The sequence below is a fragment of the Ischnura elegans genome, chromosome 9 (assembly GCF_921293095.1).
Source record: "Ischnura elegans chromosome 9, ioIscEleg1.1, whole genome shotgun sequence".
NCBI classification, from domain to species: Eukaryota; Metazoa; Arthropoda; class Insecta; order Odonata; family Coenagrionidae; genus Ischnura; species Ischnura elegans.
The window spans coordinates 62468879-62487019 of record NC_060254.1 but is presented as its reverse complement, the minus strand read 5'-3'; the positions used below and the strand labels follow the sequence as shown (position 1 = coordinate 62487019).

At 41.2% G+C, this 18141-nt stretch overlaps 3 protein-coding genes across 8 annotated transcripts in view; 2 read left to right on the top strand and 1 right to left on the bottom strand.

Annotated features, from left to right (window-relative positions):
• Window positions 1–13959, top strand: part of LOC124165441 — an 81619-nt gene extending 67660 nt beyond the window's left edge. Inside the window, exon 4 of the mRNA XM_046542868.1 lies at window positions 9856–13959. Within this exon, the coding sequence (XP_046398824.1) occupies window positions 9882–11822 (1941 nt within the window). The 5' untranslated portion in view covers window positions 9856–9881 and the 3' untranslated portion in view covers window positions 11823–13959. The remainder of the gene's footprint in view (window positions 1–9855) is intronic.
• The window catches only part of LOC124165439 (alpha-2-macroglobulin-like protein 1), a 78607-nt gene extending 64060 nt beyond the window's left edge, over window positions 1–14547 (bottom strand). For all 5 annotated transcript variants that reach the window (XM_046542855.1, XM_046542857.1, XM_046542854.1 and 2 more), the window contains exon 1: window positions 14016–14547. In XM_046542855.1, coding sequence (XP_046398811.1) covers window positions 14016–14170 — 155 coding nt within the window. In that variant the 5' untranslated portion in view covers window positions 14171–14547. The remainder of the gene's footprint in view (window positions 1–14015) is intronic.
• Window positions 14548–14671: 124 nt separating this feature from the next.
• The window catches only part of LOC124165440, a 62712-nt gene continuing 59242 nt past the window's right edge, over window positions 14672–18141 (top strand). For both annotated transcript variants that reach the window (XM_046542862.1, XM_046542859.1), the window contains exon 1: window positions 14672–14893. The gene's annotated coding sequence lies outside the window, so the exon portion shown is untranslated. The remainder of the gene's footprint in view (window positions 14894–18141) is intronic.

The window sequence follows — 18141 nt, the reverse complement described above, 5'->3', positions numbered from 1 at the left end:
CTTCATTTGATAAGGTATTAATAATCCTTATTTAAACCAAGCGCTACCTACTAGCATGGTAATCTGCTACCTGCTAGCAGCCTGCATCGTATCGGCGCTCATAGCCTCCCACCAAGATGGCGTCACACGGCGGCAGCCGGAACCAGAATGACGTCACTCGGGCTTATCCCAGCACTCATACTTAGCTGTCGCGTTTCGCGCGCTTGTAAATTTTCACTTTTCATTTAATTGCGAAAAATAGATATCGTCATTAAAAAATCTAAAAGCGTGAAATATGTACTCCAGGAGTAATAATCTTTCGATTTAGGCAATAAAAAATAATAGGAAACCACCCTATTGAAGGTGTAAGCGAATTGACGGCGACTATGCTACTGGCGATGAGTATATTTTAGGGATTTTTTCAGGAACTAGCAGACCACCCGGCGTTGCTCGGGAAGGATAGTACCCAAATAAGTGGAAAACTTGGAATCTAGATTTCATAATCATACAGGATTTTTATGTTTTCTCTTGGAACGCGTCAAGAGGTGTGCCTATCCGTCAGGATGTCCAATCGCATAGGTTGTGTGACTTGATGCAACAAACTTTAATGAGAAAACGACGCTAAGGACACGTCGGACGCTATCGAAAGTAGTAATTCGGGGTTCGGAGGTATGAGATGCTCCAACGTACTGACTTTGGTCGCAATCCTTACAGCCGTATGGAAACGCATAGCCGTCAGACAAACAGACACCCTCTTTAATATTGCTAGCTCAGCTATTGCAAGGCTAGGAAAACTTGGTTTATTTCTGAGCATTGAAAATCCTTTAGGGAAATTTCGGAAAATGTCGGGAGAAATCGTGTAGTAGTCAGGGAAAAATTGGTTAGGGGCTAAGGTCGATGAGTTTTTCTATGGTCGACGCATCATCCCTTAATAGAAGATCGATTTCCGCTCATTTTGTCGTGTGCTACGATTTGCTGAAGGTATAGCAGACATAGCCAAGAAAAAGAATGATTTGAAGAAGACTTAGTCAAATATGGAAAGGAAAATGGCTAGATATCAGCTGAAAATCGACAAAAAGAAGACCAAGATGATTGGCTGCTTTCAGGTTATCTCCAGCATCTGTTCATCTCAGGCGACGACATGTTTCGCAAACTTAGCAGTTTGCTTCTTCAGGTCCGAAGTGTAAGATGAAGTTGGTGATTTCCTTATACACCTTTCCTTCAGCCAGGGGCCGGTTCGATTTGGCGCGCTTTCTTGTTTCTCCTTGGCGAGCGATGAAGAGTCCGAAGCTGTGTAGTCCCGATGGAAGAGTGTCTCCACCACTCCGATTTTTTGTTGTGGGTGATGGTGAGAATTTGCTTTGAAGTACTGATACGCGTGGGTCTTTTTTCGGAAGACAGAGTGACCAAGTGTTCCATCTTCTCTTTTAGTGATCAGGACATCCAGGAAGGGCAGAGAGTTGTTTTCTTCGACCTCCATTGTGAATTAGATGGCAGGATCGATCGAATTCAGGTGTTGGAGGCAATTCTTGAGTTCCGTTCTTCCATGTTGCCATATCACAATCATGTCATCCACGTATCTTAGAAATAGCTTAGATTTCTTCGCAGACGAATCAAGTGACTTTTTCTCGAGGTTTTCCATAAAGGTGTTGGAGATTATCGGTGATAGCGGAGATCCCATGGCGGCGCCTTCAGTTTGCTTGAAATATTTCACATTCCAAAGGAAATATTAGTTCCGCAGACAAAGTTCAACTAGCTTGGGGAATCCCTTTGGTAGTTTTTCTTCCGAGAGGGCGCCGACAATTTCCATGGCTTCGCTGATGGGGATGCTGGTGAACAGGGAGACGACATTGAAACTTACTCGTAGGTCCCCATTGTCGACTCTTTAAGTTTTGGATTATCTCGACGAAATGTGGAGTATTCTTGACGTATGTCGGTGTTTTACCCGCAAGAGGCTGGTGGGTTCGGGCCAGGTATTTCGTCAGTTTGTGGGTAGGCAGTAGCACTCACGATGGGGCGTAACAGCACTCCTTCTTTGTGAACTTTCGAAAGTCCGTAAAGTCTGGGTGGTTTAGGAGCACTTTCGATCAGATATCGTTGGTCTTCTTCAGGAATGCGTGAGTGTTTGATGAGCCAGTTGGTTTATCGGTGAATTTTGTAGGTGGGATCCGACTCCAGCTCTTGGTACGTCTTTTCAAAGTCTTCTTTCCAACAAGAAGACCAAGCTGTTTGTATGCAGCAAAAGAGAGGAGGCTATGACAAACATTACACGAGGAAAACAAAAGCTTGTGGAAGTGAGTTTTTTTACCTTGCAAGCTGAGTATGCAGCGAGGGATGAAGCAAGAAAAAAATAGTAAAATAGCATACACGAAGGTGGCTTTTTAACAAAGAAGAATGTATTTACAGCTAAGAAAACAAACATAGAAGTGAGGAAAAAATTTATCAGATGCTACATATGCAGTATGTTTCTCCACGGGAGTTAGGCTTGGACATTGACAGGTGCAAGGAAGTCGAGAAAGGAAGCATTAAAAATGATGTGCTACTAAAGAATGATGAAGATAAAATGGATCGGCCGTGTAAGTACTGAGGAAGTGCTAAGAGAGGGAGAAAAGAGACCTTTTCAAAAATCTTAAGGAGGAGACGGGACAACTTAGTTGGTCACATTATGAAGCACGATGGCTTGATGAAAACAACCATAGAAGGAGAGGTGGTCGGGGAGAAGTACAAGGGATGGCCCCGAATGAAGTTCATAGGACAGGTTATAAAGGATGTAAAAGAAATGAAATTCGTCGCTATGAAAAAGAGGGCGGGATGGAGACCTCCGTCAAACCAATCTTAGGATTGTTGACTTATGATGATGAGTAAATTTTTCTAGTAATTTGATGCGTCAGAATAATATTGGTGTGATTTCTCAACTTTTATTTGAAGTTTAATTTTTCGCTCCTCGAATTAACATGGGAAAATTTTCAGGGATAAGGGATGCAAAATTAGTTTTTTTCAGAGAAACTTCAAGGAAATGTTGTATAGTTTCTTTGCCAAAATGTTGTTACAAACTACATGCCAAAGTTACTCATAAGCTATATCTTCACCTAGTAGGCCAAGTTCGAGTTTGGCTTCCATCTAATGAATATAAATATTCATTTAAGGACCTAGTTGTGGCTTCGAAAATAATACCGCCTCTATTAATTCTTACAACGTCGCAGGAAATAATAGTATTATACGTTTAAATGGGTGTATTAAAAATAGTTGGTAAAATAATATCTGTGACGTAAATATTTGAAAATACAAACGAACATTTTGCGTCGTCATACGGTTAAATCCCATACTGCTAAGAGCTCTACGCTCATGACAAAAACATTTCCAACAGTCTTGGAGGTGGGTACTGGTTTGTGCTATCTACAGGCGGCTTAACTTCATGCCTTCAACGTATCTAAAAACTCGGAGGAAATAGAAAAGGCCCTGAACTGAAAGAAATAAAAAATTATCGGTCGGTGATAAAAAAAGACTGCCTTGTATTAATCATACGCTCCGAAAATGAAAACAATTATGCATTATGGATATAATCTGGCGATAGCGCCTAAGAGTTCAACGCACTATCGAGTACCAGTAGTTGGCCGATTATTATTATTATCGCCGATGAATCCAACAAAATATTTTTCTTGGCTAAAAATGAGAGATATTTTCCTTAATCCAAGATAAATAGATCCGTAAAAGCGGGAAAAGAGCTTAAAAAGAAACAACAGTGAAATAGTCTGTCTTATGACGCGCTTTACCTTACGGTTTTTGGACATTGAGCAGTGCATAAACGTATCCCGCGTGTATCTTACTTCCGAACGTGTTCTATCCAAATGAAAAAAATGCCATTTCATTGTTTTTTGTCGAAAGGCCGATTATTTGAGGCCAAAAAATTTCACGAAATAATTCAATGGAAGAGAAGAAGTCATATTTGCATGACCTTGTTCAGTGGCGCAGCGAGGAGGGGGGGATCTCAGCGAGGGGGAGCCAGATCTCAGAGAAATTTTTAATTTAAATCTATTTTACTTGATTGCATTTATATTACTTATATAATAGTGTAAGGATTTCAAAAATATCCCTCAGAAATCCGTAAAACTCACTATTAATCCTAAAATTTTCTGGGGAGGGCCCCCGCACTTCCCGCTCACCCTGGTGGGTATGCAATACACCCACACTTCTAAGTATTAGTTGCGCTTAAAACCCCCTAGCCTTAATTTGCAGCTGCACCCTTGGCTGAGGCTATCATTTTTGTTTGCTGAAGAATATTAAACCACGTACAACAATCAATTACATTTTATATTAAATTAAAAAATAGTTGGATTAGTAGGAGTTGCCGCAACTAAAAAGTCGCCCGTGAGCGGGGCCACAGTCAATGCCGTGTGTTTCATTTGAATTTACACAAAGCAACTAAATGGTTGCTTTGCAAAAGTTGCAGTGGCGCCGACCCCATGGGGCCTGAGGGGGCCCGAGCCCCCCCCCAAAATTCGTTATGTGGGGGAGGAAAAGAACTGTCAGGCTTGTCGATTTTCCCCGGGGTGTTGAGTTATCGAGAGTCGAATTTTCGGGGTTCCAATTTTGATCATATGACTTATAAAAGTATTTTTAAAAACTTTAAAACTCACTATTTATAAAATTTCCCGGGCCAAGACACCAGTATGGGCCCCCCAATATTTTTTACAAGTCGGCAGCCCTGAAAAGTTGCCAGTGCGCGGGGGCCAATACAGTTTACAGATTCTCCTAGATAATTTCCGCGAAGAACAATGATGGCATAATGGGGGAGACGTGTCCAAAGAAGTAGAGAAAATTTATGCAAGGAGAATGATTGGATTAAAGCAGTAAGTGGTGTAATTGATTTAGGGAATAGTGTAGCTTGGTAGTGTGTTCAAGAATGACAGATCACGGAGGAGTTGAGCTGGATGGCTGAAGGAAAATCGTGAGAGGTTCCGAATTGCATAACAGATGAGTGTTTGTTTTAAGAAACTAAGGTTGAAGTTTACACAGCAGTTCTCCTCCCATCGTAAGTGCTTTCCCGGAAAAAAATTGTGGCGGTCTAGGATAGCATTAGAGAAGACCAGTGGATTGGAGTAAGCCTTTGAGTTAAAAAAGGAGAAACAGTTGTTTACATGGAAGGAGAATTGTATGATCATGCATACGAAAAGTAATGTAGACCACCGCTTACAACACTTGTTAGACCTGATGCAGAGAACGTTTGAGTTGGTCATCATCATCATCACTGATCAACAATCCTAGGATTGTTTTGACGCAGCTCTCCACTCACTCAGTTCTTCTATCAGTTAATCTTTTCACACCTATGTATTTCTTCTCTTTCACATCCTTCTTTACTTGTTCCATATATTTTGTTCGAGGTCTTCCTTTTCCGTTCTTGCCATAGTGAAGTATATTTATGAAATACGAATGGAAGCTATTATAGGGATGGGTCAACTGCGAATTTGAGGGTGTTTGTAGAGTAGGAACTTCTGGATACGGAAAAACGAAGTCTTTAGAGCAACAAAAGATTTACTAAGCGTGTAAAATCGTTTCTGGCTTGATTTGGTGGAAGTTCGATATATCCATGATGAAAGAACACAAATGGTTATTTCCACACTTTTTTATTCCAAAACTCAACGCCTGACCATGGTTTCAACACCATGTTTTAGGTTCTTGAAAATGACACAATGTATTGAAACCATGGTCAGTTGTTGAGTTTTGGAATTAAAAAGTATGGAAATTACCATGTGTGTCCTTCATCATGGATTTACTGAGCAATCTTGAACTTAAACTGAAGGAAAAAGTGTTAAAATGTACGGCGAAGAGAGGATACAGATATATTTATAGTATGCTACCGGCGTTATTACCCGATTTCAATAAAAATGCAGCAGTACATGCGTTACGTTTATTATAGATATATGTCTTTAGCTAATTACAGAAGTATTGGCTGTGAGTTATTTTCAAATGTTGTGGGGAAACCCGAGAAAACTTAGTATTACAGGTAGGTATATTAATGGACAGAGCCAAACGTGAAAAAACGACGTGATGGGTCTCTAATGTCACACTTTGGTGAAATACACTTATCCCAGCTTAAGGAACGGTAAACGGCTAAAATATTCACAAAAAATAATTTTAATTAGTGTCAACGACGAATAAATTTTCCTTTATATTAGATGAAACTATAATTGAGAATATCGTTCTTCTTGAATGCTGTTATCGATTCTTGGGGACAAATTATCATTCTCTCTGTTTTTCTCCGCATATACCTTCACAAAAAACTTCTTACTAGTCAAAATAAAAATGAGAATAGGAAAACTATACGACAAGAAGCCATTGCAAATACAAGTGAAGTAAACTCTGTATCCCCAAGCATTTTATTCAGTTTCTCACAGAGGCTTTGTGCATCACGCAGTTTACAGAACACTTTACTGTGTCGACCCATTAACTCGATCTTGGCCGAAGTATATTCTTAATTTTCTGGACTATCACCATTTTTGGCCAATAGGAGGTTTTTTCGGAAGAGAACAGGTGGTTGGCTCTGGTAGATAGCTCGAAGCTCATAGCGGGACTTGACGATAGTCCTTATCCTGCGGAGAGATAAAGGCTTTCCTTCATTCGGCACCGTTCACGTCTGGAGGGCATGCATGAGAAGGAGTGAGTAATATTAGCCACGCGCGTGCTGAATTCGGCAGTTCTGAGACATGACTATATTGTCTGTCTTTATTGCCTTATTCCGAAATTTTTAAGGCACTGCAGAAGCATTTATATAACGTGGACCCTTTTTTTTCGTCGACTTCGGTCGATTTCCGATAACAGTCAAATGAAATTGACCGGTGACTTCATGATGAGGAATGAACTGACGATGAGCTCTGAGGAGGACCATGTCGAAGGTAGTCCAGATCACCGCGCATCAGTGAATTGTGTTGCATCGATTTGAAGTGAACTCGTGAACCACACTCTCTGCTTTTTAGAGGAGTTTCTTATGATTTCGAACACCGCAAGTATTATGGGAATCTCAAAATCGGCAGCGAAAAGTGTCGACTTCCTGCATGAGCGTGGCCGATAAAGTGGGAATTTCATTGGATAACGAATACAGGTAAATTATTAATAGTATTTACTCTTGAACTTATTCCTCAGGATTTAAATTGCGCCACGAAAATTCTTTATCAATAATTCTAGCATTCAACGAGGCATATTTCATAAGTAGAATATATGATTCTTCAGGAAAGCACAATTTATTACCTAATCCTCATGTGGGTTATATGTAATAAAATGGTAAATTTTTTTACTGCATGGGATAATCCAAAGAGAGATTTATTAAAGAAGAGAGTAAAAAACAGAAAGAGCCTATCACCATTAGATGTAGAAAATATGGTACGTAACTGCAGTTAGAACCACTGATACAAGTATCATAATTCAGGTGTCATGAATACTTTATATAGCATTTCAAATAGTTCTTCTGATTTTTTTGCTGATTCTTTCGTATTTTAGTCTACAATAATTTGTGATTTTTCATCAAAGTGAAGGACTTATTACTTTGCCGAGCCGCAATAAAAATAAAATCATTGAACACTATTCATTAGAAGCTCGGAAAGTATCACTGCGTAAACTATTCTTAACCGTAATATCCACCCTTGAAATTTAACATTGGCTTCATGACTGTCATTTAACACAACTATCCTGGTTTAATGCTTTGATTTAAGATAATCATGGTGATAATGAGTGAATCTTAATCCCTTAGTTGAGCGCATACCAATCGTATATTTTTAACTTCCACGGTATCCCATCTACAATTCAAACATAGAAAATTATATGCTAGCCCATCGCTATCAAGTCCAAATGGCGTGCCTAGTACCCTAAAAATAACTTCTGCTTTAATTCAAAAATGGTATATTTATTTGGTTCCATACTATATTACGTTTTATATCGCCTTTTTCCATTTCTCGCCCTTATTCGACAAAAAAATTTCCCCCAGGATGTATTTTGATGGCTTCTGGTGACTAGAATAGGACTAATAACAGAATATTCTAGAGTTTTATTTGTAATTAACAAACCTATATAGTATAAAACCCTCTTCCGACCGCTGACTGACTCACTCATACTTATGTTTGGGGTGAACGAGACGAGATACGACAAAAAGTCATTTATTCAAACCCATCTAAAATCATCTGAAACCCTAAAAAAAATTGTCGGAACACTAAAATTTCTACCTATTACATTTTTGCCTACTGCCGCTTTGCATTTACTTTTTGAGGGAATTTAGGAGTGCAAAAACGATGGTTATGAGGAATTTGTTAATTGCGGAGAAGAATTTTAATGGCACCAAGGTCATTGCGGCAGCCATTAGCGCACACCTTGTAGCAGTCATAAAACCTGGAAGCGAAGAATTGTTTGGTATTCCTAAAATTCAATCTTAGTAGATTAGATATCACCGAAAAAATCGATCCTTTATGAACAAACTTCAGACAAACATTTTAAGAACTGACTGAGAGACTAGAAAAGACCGCAGGCGTTTTGTGGATACTGGAGGACGAAAGCGAGTTGTGTAAAAATAGAAACTGTTCTATATACCTTCAAACTACATGCACTGTGTACATGTACTATAAAATTGTACATATTTATTAATCTCTAATTCTTATGACATTAAATTGCTAAAGATGAGTGGCTGAATCTCTCTTCCTCTAAATTGCACGATTGCTACTATTGCCGCTTAGAGGGAGACGTTATCGCTCTTACATTCCCTCCGTCGCGGCGGTTGGCATAAAATTATCAAATAGGTATTTTTGTTATCAAAAATGGAACTTTATTCGAGTAAAAACCGGGCCCTTAGTAACGAACATCTATGCCTTAAAAATTTTTTTAATTTTAATTTCAAGAATTTGTTTTCATGCATTACCTCATTTTAATGACTCCGAGTGTTATTAAGCTTTAGAAAATACCAGTTTCGTGAACTTGGATTTTGTAATCCATTCTTGCCCACTATCCCTTTAATTTTCCGGAAACCAAGGCAAATGTCTATTAGGTTGAACAACAGATCCCTCTCCGTCCAACTCTTCACTAAAATTCATACTTCTGAATTAAAGAAGACTTTGTAATTTCTGTCCTCAAGCTGTCTACGTGGAGTATAGCGACCATGGGGTGGAATAGTTTCAGAGAAGCGGCCCCACTATCTTTTAAGACGATATATTTTTATCGGTTTAATTCAAGTGCTTCATACGCTCAGAATGGCAGGAAGTAGCAGTAGGGCTACGGTGGGCGAAAATGGGTTAAAGATTGACCGTTGGCCGAAAAAAAGTATGGGTGCCTACCTTTGAAGAAGATGGCCGCTGTAAAGAGGAAGAATTTACATTTCTAATTAGAGAAATACGTTCGGTTCCACGGAAAAGTGGCCACTGAGTAGAGGTGGTCGTTAAGAAGATTTTACTCCATTAACACGTCGCGTACGGATCACGAGAATCTCCGTTTTTCCTGAGCCATGCTTTAAGGACGGATAACGAGAATTCTCGTTTTTGCTGTTGATTCCGTTTATTTTGCCGATATAATTTAATTATGTCAGTTTTTTCTTATACTATCATCTACTCACTATACTTTCTTATACTATCATTAATAATTTATTTTTGCATAAGTTGTATACATTTAGAATATCTGCATATATTTTTTGCTTAAATAGAGTCATGTTTTTAAAGCCGCTACTTCCACGCATTAATTTATTTACCTGTGTTCCGATTAGAATACTAGATTATCATAAGAGAGGAGTGCAAATGAAAGTGTTCCAGTTTAAATACCTGCCGGAAAAGAGGGTTACGAGGGATTTAAACACCTCCGTACGCAGCATGTTAATTTGTCATAATGATATTTTTTCTTTTTTTCCAGATCGTGACCCACAATTGGAAGGAACGATGAGGAAGCAGGGGAGGGATTCTTTAGGGAGGATACGCATAAAGGACATCATAGGGCTGTTGGCCACTGCTTGGATAATTTGGGCATGTTTCTACGTGTACGGAAAATATGTCGAGGCAGAATTTTATCGCAGATTCATGGAGGAGTACGATACCGATAATGAACGTCAAGCACTAGGCGGCAAATGCGTCATGCCCCCATATGACGCCCACGACCCACGTTTCCTCCAATACGTGCACAGTTTCCCGCCCATTAACTGCGGCAACGTGCAGCCTTACCTGACTTACATGGACAGGGATGGATATATTCGCTGGAACAGCAGCGGCATAAAAGCCATCGGATTACGCAACTCTGAGCTACGCTGCTTCTACCAAGAGGTGTGGCGGGTTGAGTTGGACGACCTGCATGTCAAACTTGAGTCCCCAATAGAATTCAGGAACGCGACCAAAGTCAATTCTGATTTCGTGGCTGTTGAATGTCGTCGCAGTCCGAACGGGGAAGTGATCTACAAGATGTTTCACTCTCAAGTTCCCGCTCTAGCATCCAAGGATCTGAGTGGCCGCAAGAAAGGACCAAGCATCCTGATACTCGCCTTCGATTCCATGTCGCGTCTTAATTTCATCAACCAATTGCCCAATACTTATCGTTTCCTGGAGGAGACTCTGAAATCCTACAAATTTTTGGGCCTCACCAAAACTGGGGATAATACCTATCCCAACATAATGCCGCTCCTTTCGGGTTTAGCCGCATTTCGGGAAGTGTACGGAGATCAAGTTCCGAGTGGCATCCCATTTTGGGGACCGAAGAGTTGGAGACACGAAAATTTCGACGATGTGCCGTTCGTGTGGAAAAATTTCAGCCGGGCAGGATACGTCACGATGTACGCGGAAGATCTACCTTACATCAGCACCTTCAATACCAAGAGCAAGGGTTTTTTCAGGCAACCGACCGACTACTACATACGTCCTTTTTTCCTGGCTTTCGATCACTTTCAAGAGTTCAAGTCACGTGACTGGCGATGCTGCGGCAATTTCCCCATATACCAGTACATGCTCAACTACACGGAGGAGTTCGTCCACGAGATGTCGGACGTTAGTTACTTCGCGTTTTCCTTCCTCTCGGTTCTCAGTCACGATCATCTGAACTCCATTCAAGTCGCGGACGATGACATATTCGCCTTTCTGGAGAGATTATGGTCAAGCGGTGCCCTCGAAAACACCGTCACCATCGTGATGGGGGACCACGGCAACCGCTTCGACAGCGTTCGTACCTCGGGCGTCGGTAGAATCGAGGAACGCCTGCCTTTCTTCGCCCTATCCCTTCCGGAATCACTTCGCGCCTCACACCCCCATCTCAACGAAGGCTTGTTATCGAACAGGGAAAGTCTCATGAGTTGGTTCGATATTTACGAGCTCCTCATGGATTTTGCGATGGAAAACCTCGGCGAGGTGTCCAGGGTAAAGCGCTGGGGTGCCGTCGGTTTATCACCTCTGAGACAGCTCCCGGACGACAGAAATTGCGCTGATGTGGGTATTCCTCGCACGTACTGCTTGTGTGGTGAGGAGAAGGAGCTCGACACTGGAGAAAGAAGAGTATTTGAAGCTGCAGAGGCTCTACTCGCGCACATAAACTATTTAGTGGATGAATCTGCGGAAGGAAACAAGTGTTCGAGGTTGAGACTCCATAAGATTTTAAGTGCACAACTTCTACTCCCTCCTTCCCCCATACCGAACGGATTTGTCGTTGAAACTAGGGTGTCAATTCAGCTGTCACCAGGTGGATCACAATTCGAGGGATTGCTACAGAAGGATGCATGGAGTATTGACGGAGGACGAGTGATGGGTGACGTTAATAGGATAAACAAATATGGCAATCAATCTCACTGCACCAGCGACACCTTCCTTAAACCGTTCTGCTTTTGCGAAGATCTAATTACATGATTCGAGAAATAACTTTTCAGAGTACTCCTATATCGCAAATTTCATTCGCGCTCTAATAAATTTATCGGTACTAAAGTCGGTTTTCATGATATGCGTCATTTATTGGAAGAAATACTAAATATTTATCAATAATAACTGTTGTATATAACACGAAATAGCTTTTCAAAACAACTTGATATTTATAAATAAGCTTCTTTTTTGTGGTTTTCCGCGTAGTTTTGTATCGCTTCCACTGAAGTTTCCCATCACGTTATGGAGGCGTCCTCAAGAGGGTTACAGTCATGTGATTGCTGTGGTTACGGGGAATGATTCTGTAGTTCACATTTTGAAACCAAGGGTCTCTGTGTTTCGCTGAGCATCAGCCGCTGGTCTCTGTTTAAATAATCCCGGTGTTTTCGGATTCCAATTGTATCCCAGAACAGAAGGGTTTAGAAGTTTTTTCTTTTGCTAAAATGTTAATGTTGTCCATGTCGGACCAATATCTTTAGCTGCATGTTCACCGACAGCGAAGCGATCAACATATCGTAGTATGATAGCCTGAGTACGTTCTCCTAATCGGGTCTTAATGGTTATTCCTGTTTCACCGATAAAACTGTGATTACAAGTTTAACATGTGACCCGGTAAACCCCTTCAGTTTGTATTTTTTCCCGGCCTTTCTGCATCTAAGGAGGTCTTTTATTTTGAGCTTTGGCAAAAAAAGTAGTTTCAATACAAAATTTCTTCAAGAATAAGGAATATTTTCTCCGTGCAGCCTTTAATATATCCTTACTATGTCTCGGGTTATGATAGTCTGCAGTAGTTTTCACAACAAATTTCTTCAAAATAGGGATATTTTCTCCGTGGTGCCATAAATATATCCTTACTATTTCTCGGATTTTGATAGCAAGAAAGTATTATTACATTCCTCGATACTCAGCTGCGATTTAAAATTGTTGTTATGGCTTCTTATGAACCTCCTATCATCAGTTTGGAGTAAACATTGAGAGAATTTAATGACGGTAGCGAAAGGTCTCAGGGAAAATGTTTCAGGATACTTTTGAGGTTCGGTGGCGAATAGCATGACGTCATCGAGTACCCTACTGCTCCAAGACTGCAAAGGTTTAGAGACGAGGAAAGGGTCATTATTGAGGGAATACTCACCCGCCAATACCATCGCCATATGAGGATAACAACAAAGATAAGACGGATAAGATAAGACGGGGTCATATCATATCGCATCCGAATCCAGTTCTCAAGAACTTGGTTTAGTATCCACCATCTTAATCTTCTATCTAAAATCAAAAACTAATCGCCAAATTCTATTTATTCTTTCAATAAATATGGATAATGTGACTAAATGTTATACTTGATTCATGAAAGACCATCGACGACGATGGATCTCGAAGAAAATATAATCATAAACAATTACGAATTTGCCTCGCGGTTTAATTCACCATTTGTGATCGCATTCAACATTTTATTACCATTGCGCGAATCGGGAGATAATTTTGCAGAAAATGCTGACATAATAGCCAGAATAATTATTGAAGTGCTGCGAAAAGCAAAAAAATAAAAAAAGCGTGTTTAATATCAAAGCATGGCCATTACTGTTACAAGACCACAACTGTCACAATTTCCATTCTAGGAAATTTAAAAAATGGGATAGAATTAGTGAGATAACTGTGGTACTGACTCAATACCCTGAGATCTAAGGTCTTCGACTGTGGAGGGAAGTTGTTAGCATAATTCAAGCTCCGGCTATGTAATAAAACGATCAAGTTCACTTATTGGGTGAGTAGTCCAACCATATGGACTAGGTTTGTTATCAAGCGAAACTTTTCTCCTCAGTCCCCCACAAAGCGCGTTCTCATCCATCCTCCCGGATAAACAAGCGCATTAATTCTGAATGGAGAAAAGAAAATCTTATGGACACGAAAATACACCATTAGCTCCAGAATACAGTGTTATCTTGAATTAATTACGTGGTTGTGTTGGACCAAGTGATCCTGCGAGCGTTGAAGCGGCACAAAAAATCCAGAAAATTGTACATTAGTGTATGGTAGAGCTACATCTTTTCATGGTAAAGCCTTTTGGGTCAACCAGGAAGCTAGTACAGCGTGTGGCTTTAGTATTGGTGAGGAAGTGCTGTGAAGGTGACGGCTTCGCATGCACAAATTTGGCGACGGCATATAATGCCTCATTGGTGAACTTACCTGTTCTTGACTTCCGGAGTCGCCACGGTAGTCGTCTGGATTTCTTCGACAGCGGCTACCTCCTCATCTGCCAACGCATGGTGGGCCAATGCGGCAGTGCAGACAAACACCGCCGCCAACCAACGGGGAGGAGACGACTGGGCGAGTCGCCTCATGGCGAAATCGAGTCACGAAAAATCCAACCAAAATCGAGAAATTTATAAGTCTGGAATGGCTCAGTTCTTAGAGACTGTCTCCCCCCTCACTGTGTCACTCCCTTTCCAAATGGGCACTAGAGTTCTGCGGAGAAAAGTATGGTCCAAAACCATGAAAAGAAGTCCTGTTCTCCTTCGAGTGGGAGAAACGGACTCAATGCTACACCACGCCCTGCTGAAGTCCAACAGGCACTTCCTATCAAACCAAACTGTGGATAGAGGAGACTGGGAAGATGCTTCCGATGACCCACACACGCGGTTCGAAGGCCGTTGAGGCTGGAGGGGAAGGGACACTGTCCCCGCTGTTCACAAGACGTCCGCGCTATCTTCCTCGTCGTGCGGCTGTTCCTCAACTGGCCGAGAGTGCGATTCGCCTCGATGGGGTGATCTCAACATCCCCTTTTGTGGGCGGTGGGGGAGGGCTGGGTGCTCTTTCCTCTCTCCCCCGCCCCCACCACTTTACGCAAAGGGATGGGTGGGTATGTGCGGGGGGGCGGAGGGGAAAGGTCCCTCAGCGGCCTGCTTGGGGCTTGCATCCACTCGTGCTAGCTTAGCGACAAGCACCCGAAGAGGAGGCAACTGTGACCAGACTCTTTTATCTGTGAGGCTCTTTCCAGCATCCCTCCAACCGGAGCCACTCGACCGCCTGCGATGGAAGGACTCCCCGAGGATGGACCGATTGTGGTAAGCTCGTCAAAGAAATCATCACTGGTCAATAATCCTAAGATTGTTCTGATGCAGCTCTCCACTCAATTCTATCAACTAATCTTTTCTCACTTACGTATTAATTATTCTTCACATCCTTCTTTATCTGTTCCATATAAATATTTCATTCGAAGTCTTACCTTTCCGTTTTTGCCATCTACTTTTCCCTCGACGATTGTCTTCATCAGACCAACATTCTCAAAGAAAAAAGCGGTGAATTCCAAAACAGCACAATTCCATGAAGCAAAGTTTTGAGACAATCAACTCATCGTGTACATTTTCATAGCCACCACGTCAAATTTCCCTATAAATAAATGCGTTGATTTTTGTAATAATTATGCATAGAAAAAATCGAAGAAATGACTAGTAGCCCCAAGCATGCACAAAAATCTGTTCATCCCAAATTCCTTCCAAGTGGACTTGTGGCGTGTTAGAAATCATGGCTTCAAATTATTCATTAATACGACTATGTTTGCATTGGTTGTATTTCAGTATTAGAGTCGTCTTCTGGCGAAGAAAAAATATTTTAATAATTGAGAGAGCTTTCTTAACAATATTTGCATAATGTACATTTTATATTCCTCTAACTCGAGGAAAAATTATTCACGGGGACTATTTTTTAATGATTAGAGGGTCCTCGAGGTTTTCCTAGTGCACCAAGACCCTTTTTATGTAGCCTACACGTGAAACAGATGCGTCAACTATTTCCTTGCCAACTTTTGTTCCTATGCGTTCGGTGTTTATTTGTGTGACTGAGTAACAGACTGGCGTATGAACTCACAGACACCGTTAAATCTTTATATATTGGTGGGATAATGGGAAGTGGAATAACTCACCCCTAAGATTTCTCCAAAATGAAATGCAACAAGCTATTTAGTAAAACCGGTGTTTTACACAATTAGGAATTGCATAATACTTACATTTTCCTCTACCTAGTTCAAATTCCCTACTATTGTTTATTTTGTGTTTGATCGGCGGACCGCTATCGAGGTTCTGGCAGACCATTGGTTGAGAACCACCGAAACGATTTGAATCTTACCTCGAAGGTAGAAGCTTTGAACTACTTGGCATATATGCACACTAAGCGATTGTTAATTATTCTAATGTAGAAATGTGTAATACGAGGGTGTATTGAAAAGTAAGGTTTCCTATTTTCTCATTCTTGGAAAATCAATTTATTCTCAAATTTGCGAACATCATTGGAAAGGTTGAGCAAGTAGCTATTTTTCTAAATAGTTGCCTTGACGATCAAGTACTTTTAGCTTCCTTTCAACCAGCTTTTAAATACCAGTGTCACTCCACTCTCCCGCCTGTTCGCGAAACCAACTGACGACTGCTTCTTGCACCTCCCCGTCTGACTTGAATTTCTGTCCCCTAAGGTGTTTTTTAGAGCGGGAAACAAGTGGTAGTCGCTTGGGACAACGTCCAGGCTGTAAGGAAAGTGGTCCAGGATATCCCAACCGAATTCATTGAATAGGTTGGTCCTGTGATGTGACACATGTGGACGCGCACTGTCATGATGCAAGCACGTTTCATAAGGGACCCTTCTGGCGGACACCTTGTTTAACCGAGGACCTCCGGCCCATTATTTTGCGGGGAAATGTAGCCACAGCCTTCAATAAGACCTTAATTTATGTCATTAAAAATAATTCTCTGGTTATGGCGAACCATCTAGTCAATTCGAGCGCCGTTGATTCTGGCAAACTCGGTTGCCCCGACCGCTGAATATCATGGACGTTTTCCCGTCCATCAGAAAACTCCCGACATTACTTCCGCATGTTTTTGATGTCCATACACCTTTCACCGTACAGTGGCGATGCATTCATAGTGGAAAAATCCTTTTGCATTAAAAAATCGTATGACTGAGCGAAGTTCGCCCCTGGCGGGCGAGCTAAGCGAGAGCTCCATCCTAAACAACTGTTACGCAGCGACTGAGCGGGCTAGGGCCACGTGGGTGGTTGTACACTTCGGCTTAATAACCAAGGATTGCAGTGCTGTTGTTAAGTTTCGCCCGCTAACTCGCGTTCGGAAATGGTGTAGTTGGAGACCTTACTTTTCAATACACCCTCGTATATTGAAATGTATAGGTACATTATAGATGAAGTGTTCTCTGGGGTTTTACCGTCGTTTGGCGACGCTTCTTGGCTTTCCCGCCGGGTCAATGATGACAAGGCAGCCATGCATGGTTCCCGGTAGAAAAATTGTCTGCGGGGTGCATTCGGTGCCGCCCACGGGGCGTTATGTCGCCGGTTATGACGATTATTATTTTGTTTAATAAGTAAAGCGATATTTATTTATTTCCAAAATTCACTAACTAATTACTAACTTTGTTGATATTCCATTATAAGTTTTCTTGGATCTTAAACTATTACTTATTCCACTTCTTTTTTTATTTAGCGCGACCCGGGTTTCGATGAATTACTATCATCAACAGGCACAAATTAATTTACGCCTGGTATAAGTAATTGTATAAGATCCAAGAAAACTTATTTATTTCCATTTTTTCGCCTGCAATACTCCCTATGAACTGCTGCTAATTCTATTCATACTCCTTTTTCAGTCACCCTTTCGGAGGAGTCTTTCCCCCACATCTTCCTCACCTCGCTACCCACTCCCTCCTCTCCATTTGTACTGACACGCGTGCCTTTCTTTTACCTTGCCCATCCTATACTTTGGCCTTACGTTTCCCTGTTTTTTCCGGTGTCGGTCTTCTTAAGCTAATACTAGAGTTTATTGTACCCCTGGTTTTTCCATATCTCCTCGGTTGTCTGTTTTCTCACCGTCTCCCCACACTACGTCTGTTTCCCAAACCTTCTTTAAACTCGTGATATCTTCCCCACCTCTTCCTCAAATGTATGAATGTGATGTCCTCATGTATTGTGATGTTTTGTGCCAGATGATGGCTCTGTGTGCCGAAACGCGTCTTGCGCATTAAAATAATCGTGGAAAAGTGGAATTTAATTTAATTGTGGAAACCGAGGCGTGGGATCAATAAATAATCGGTGTTTATTTCTTAATTTGACATAAAATCATCGACCAAACAGCGAGGAAACAAGAACATACTACAAATATCAGTGTGCGATATCCAATCCATCTCATATTGTTTTGCCAATCAAACGATAAAGTGCAGTATAATGGCTGTTTTTTTATCAGACTAAGTGAAATATCCTTCGCTTACCGTCGTACTATCGTGTACGTGAACAGGAGAACAAAATTAAGGAGATGAC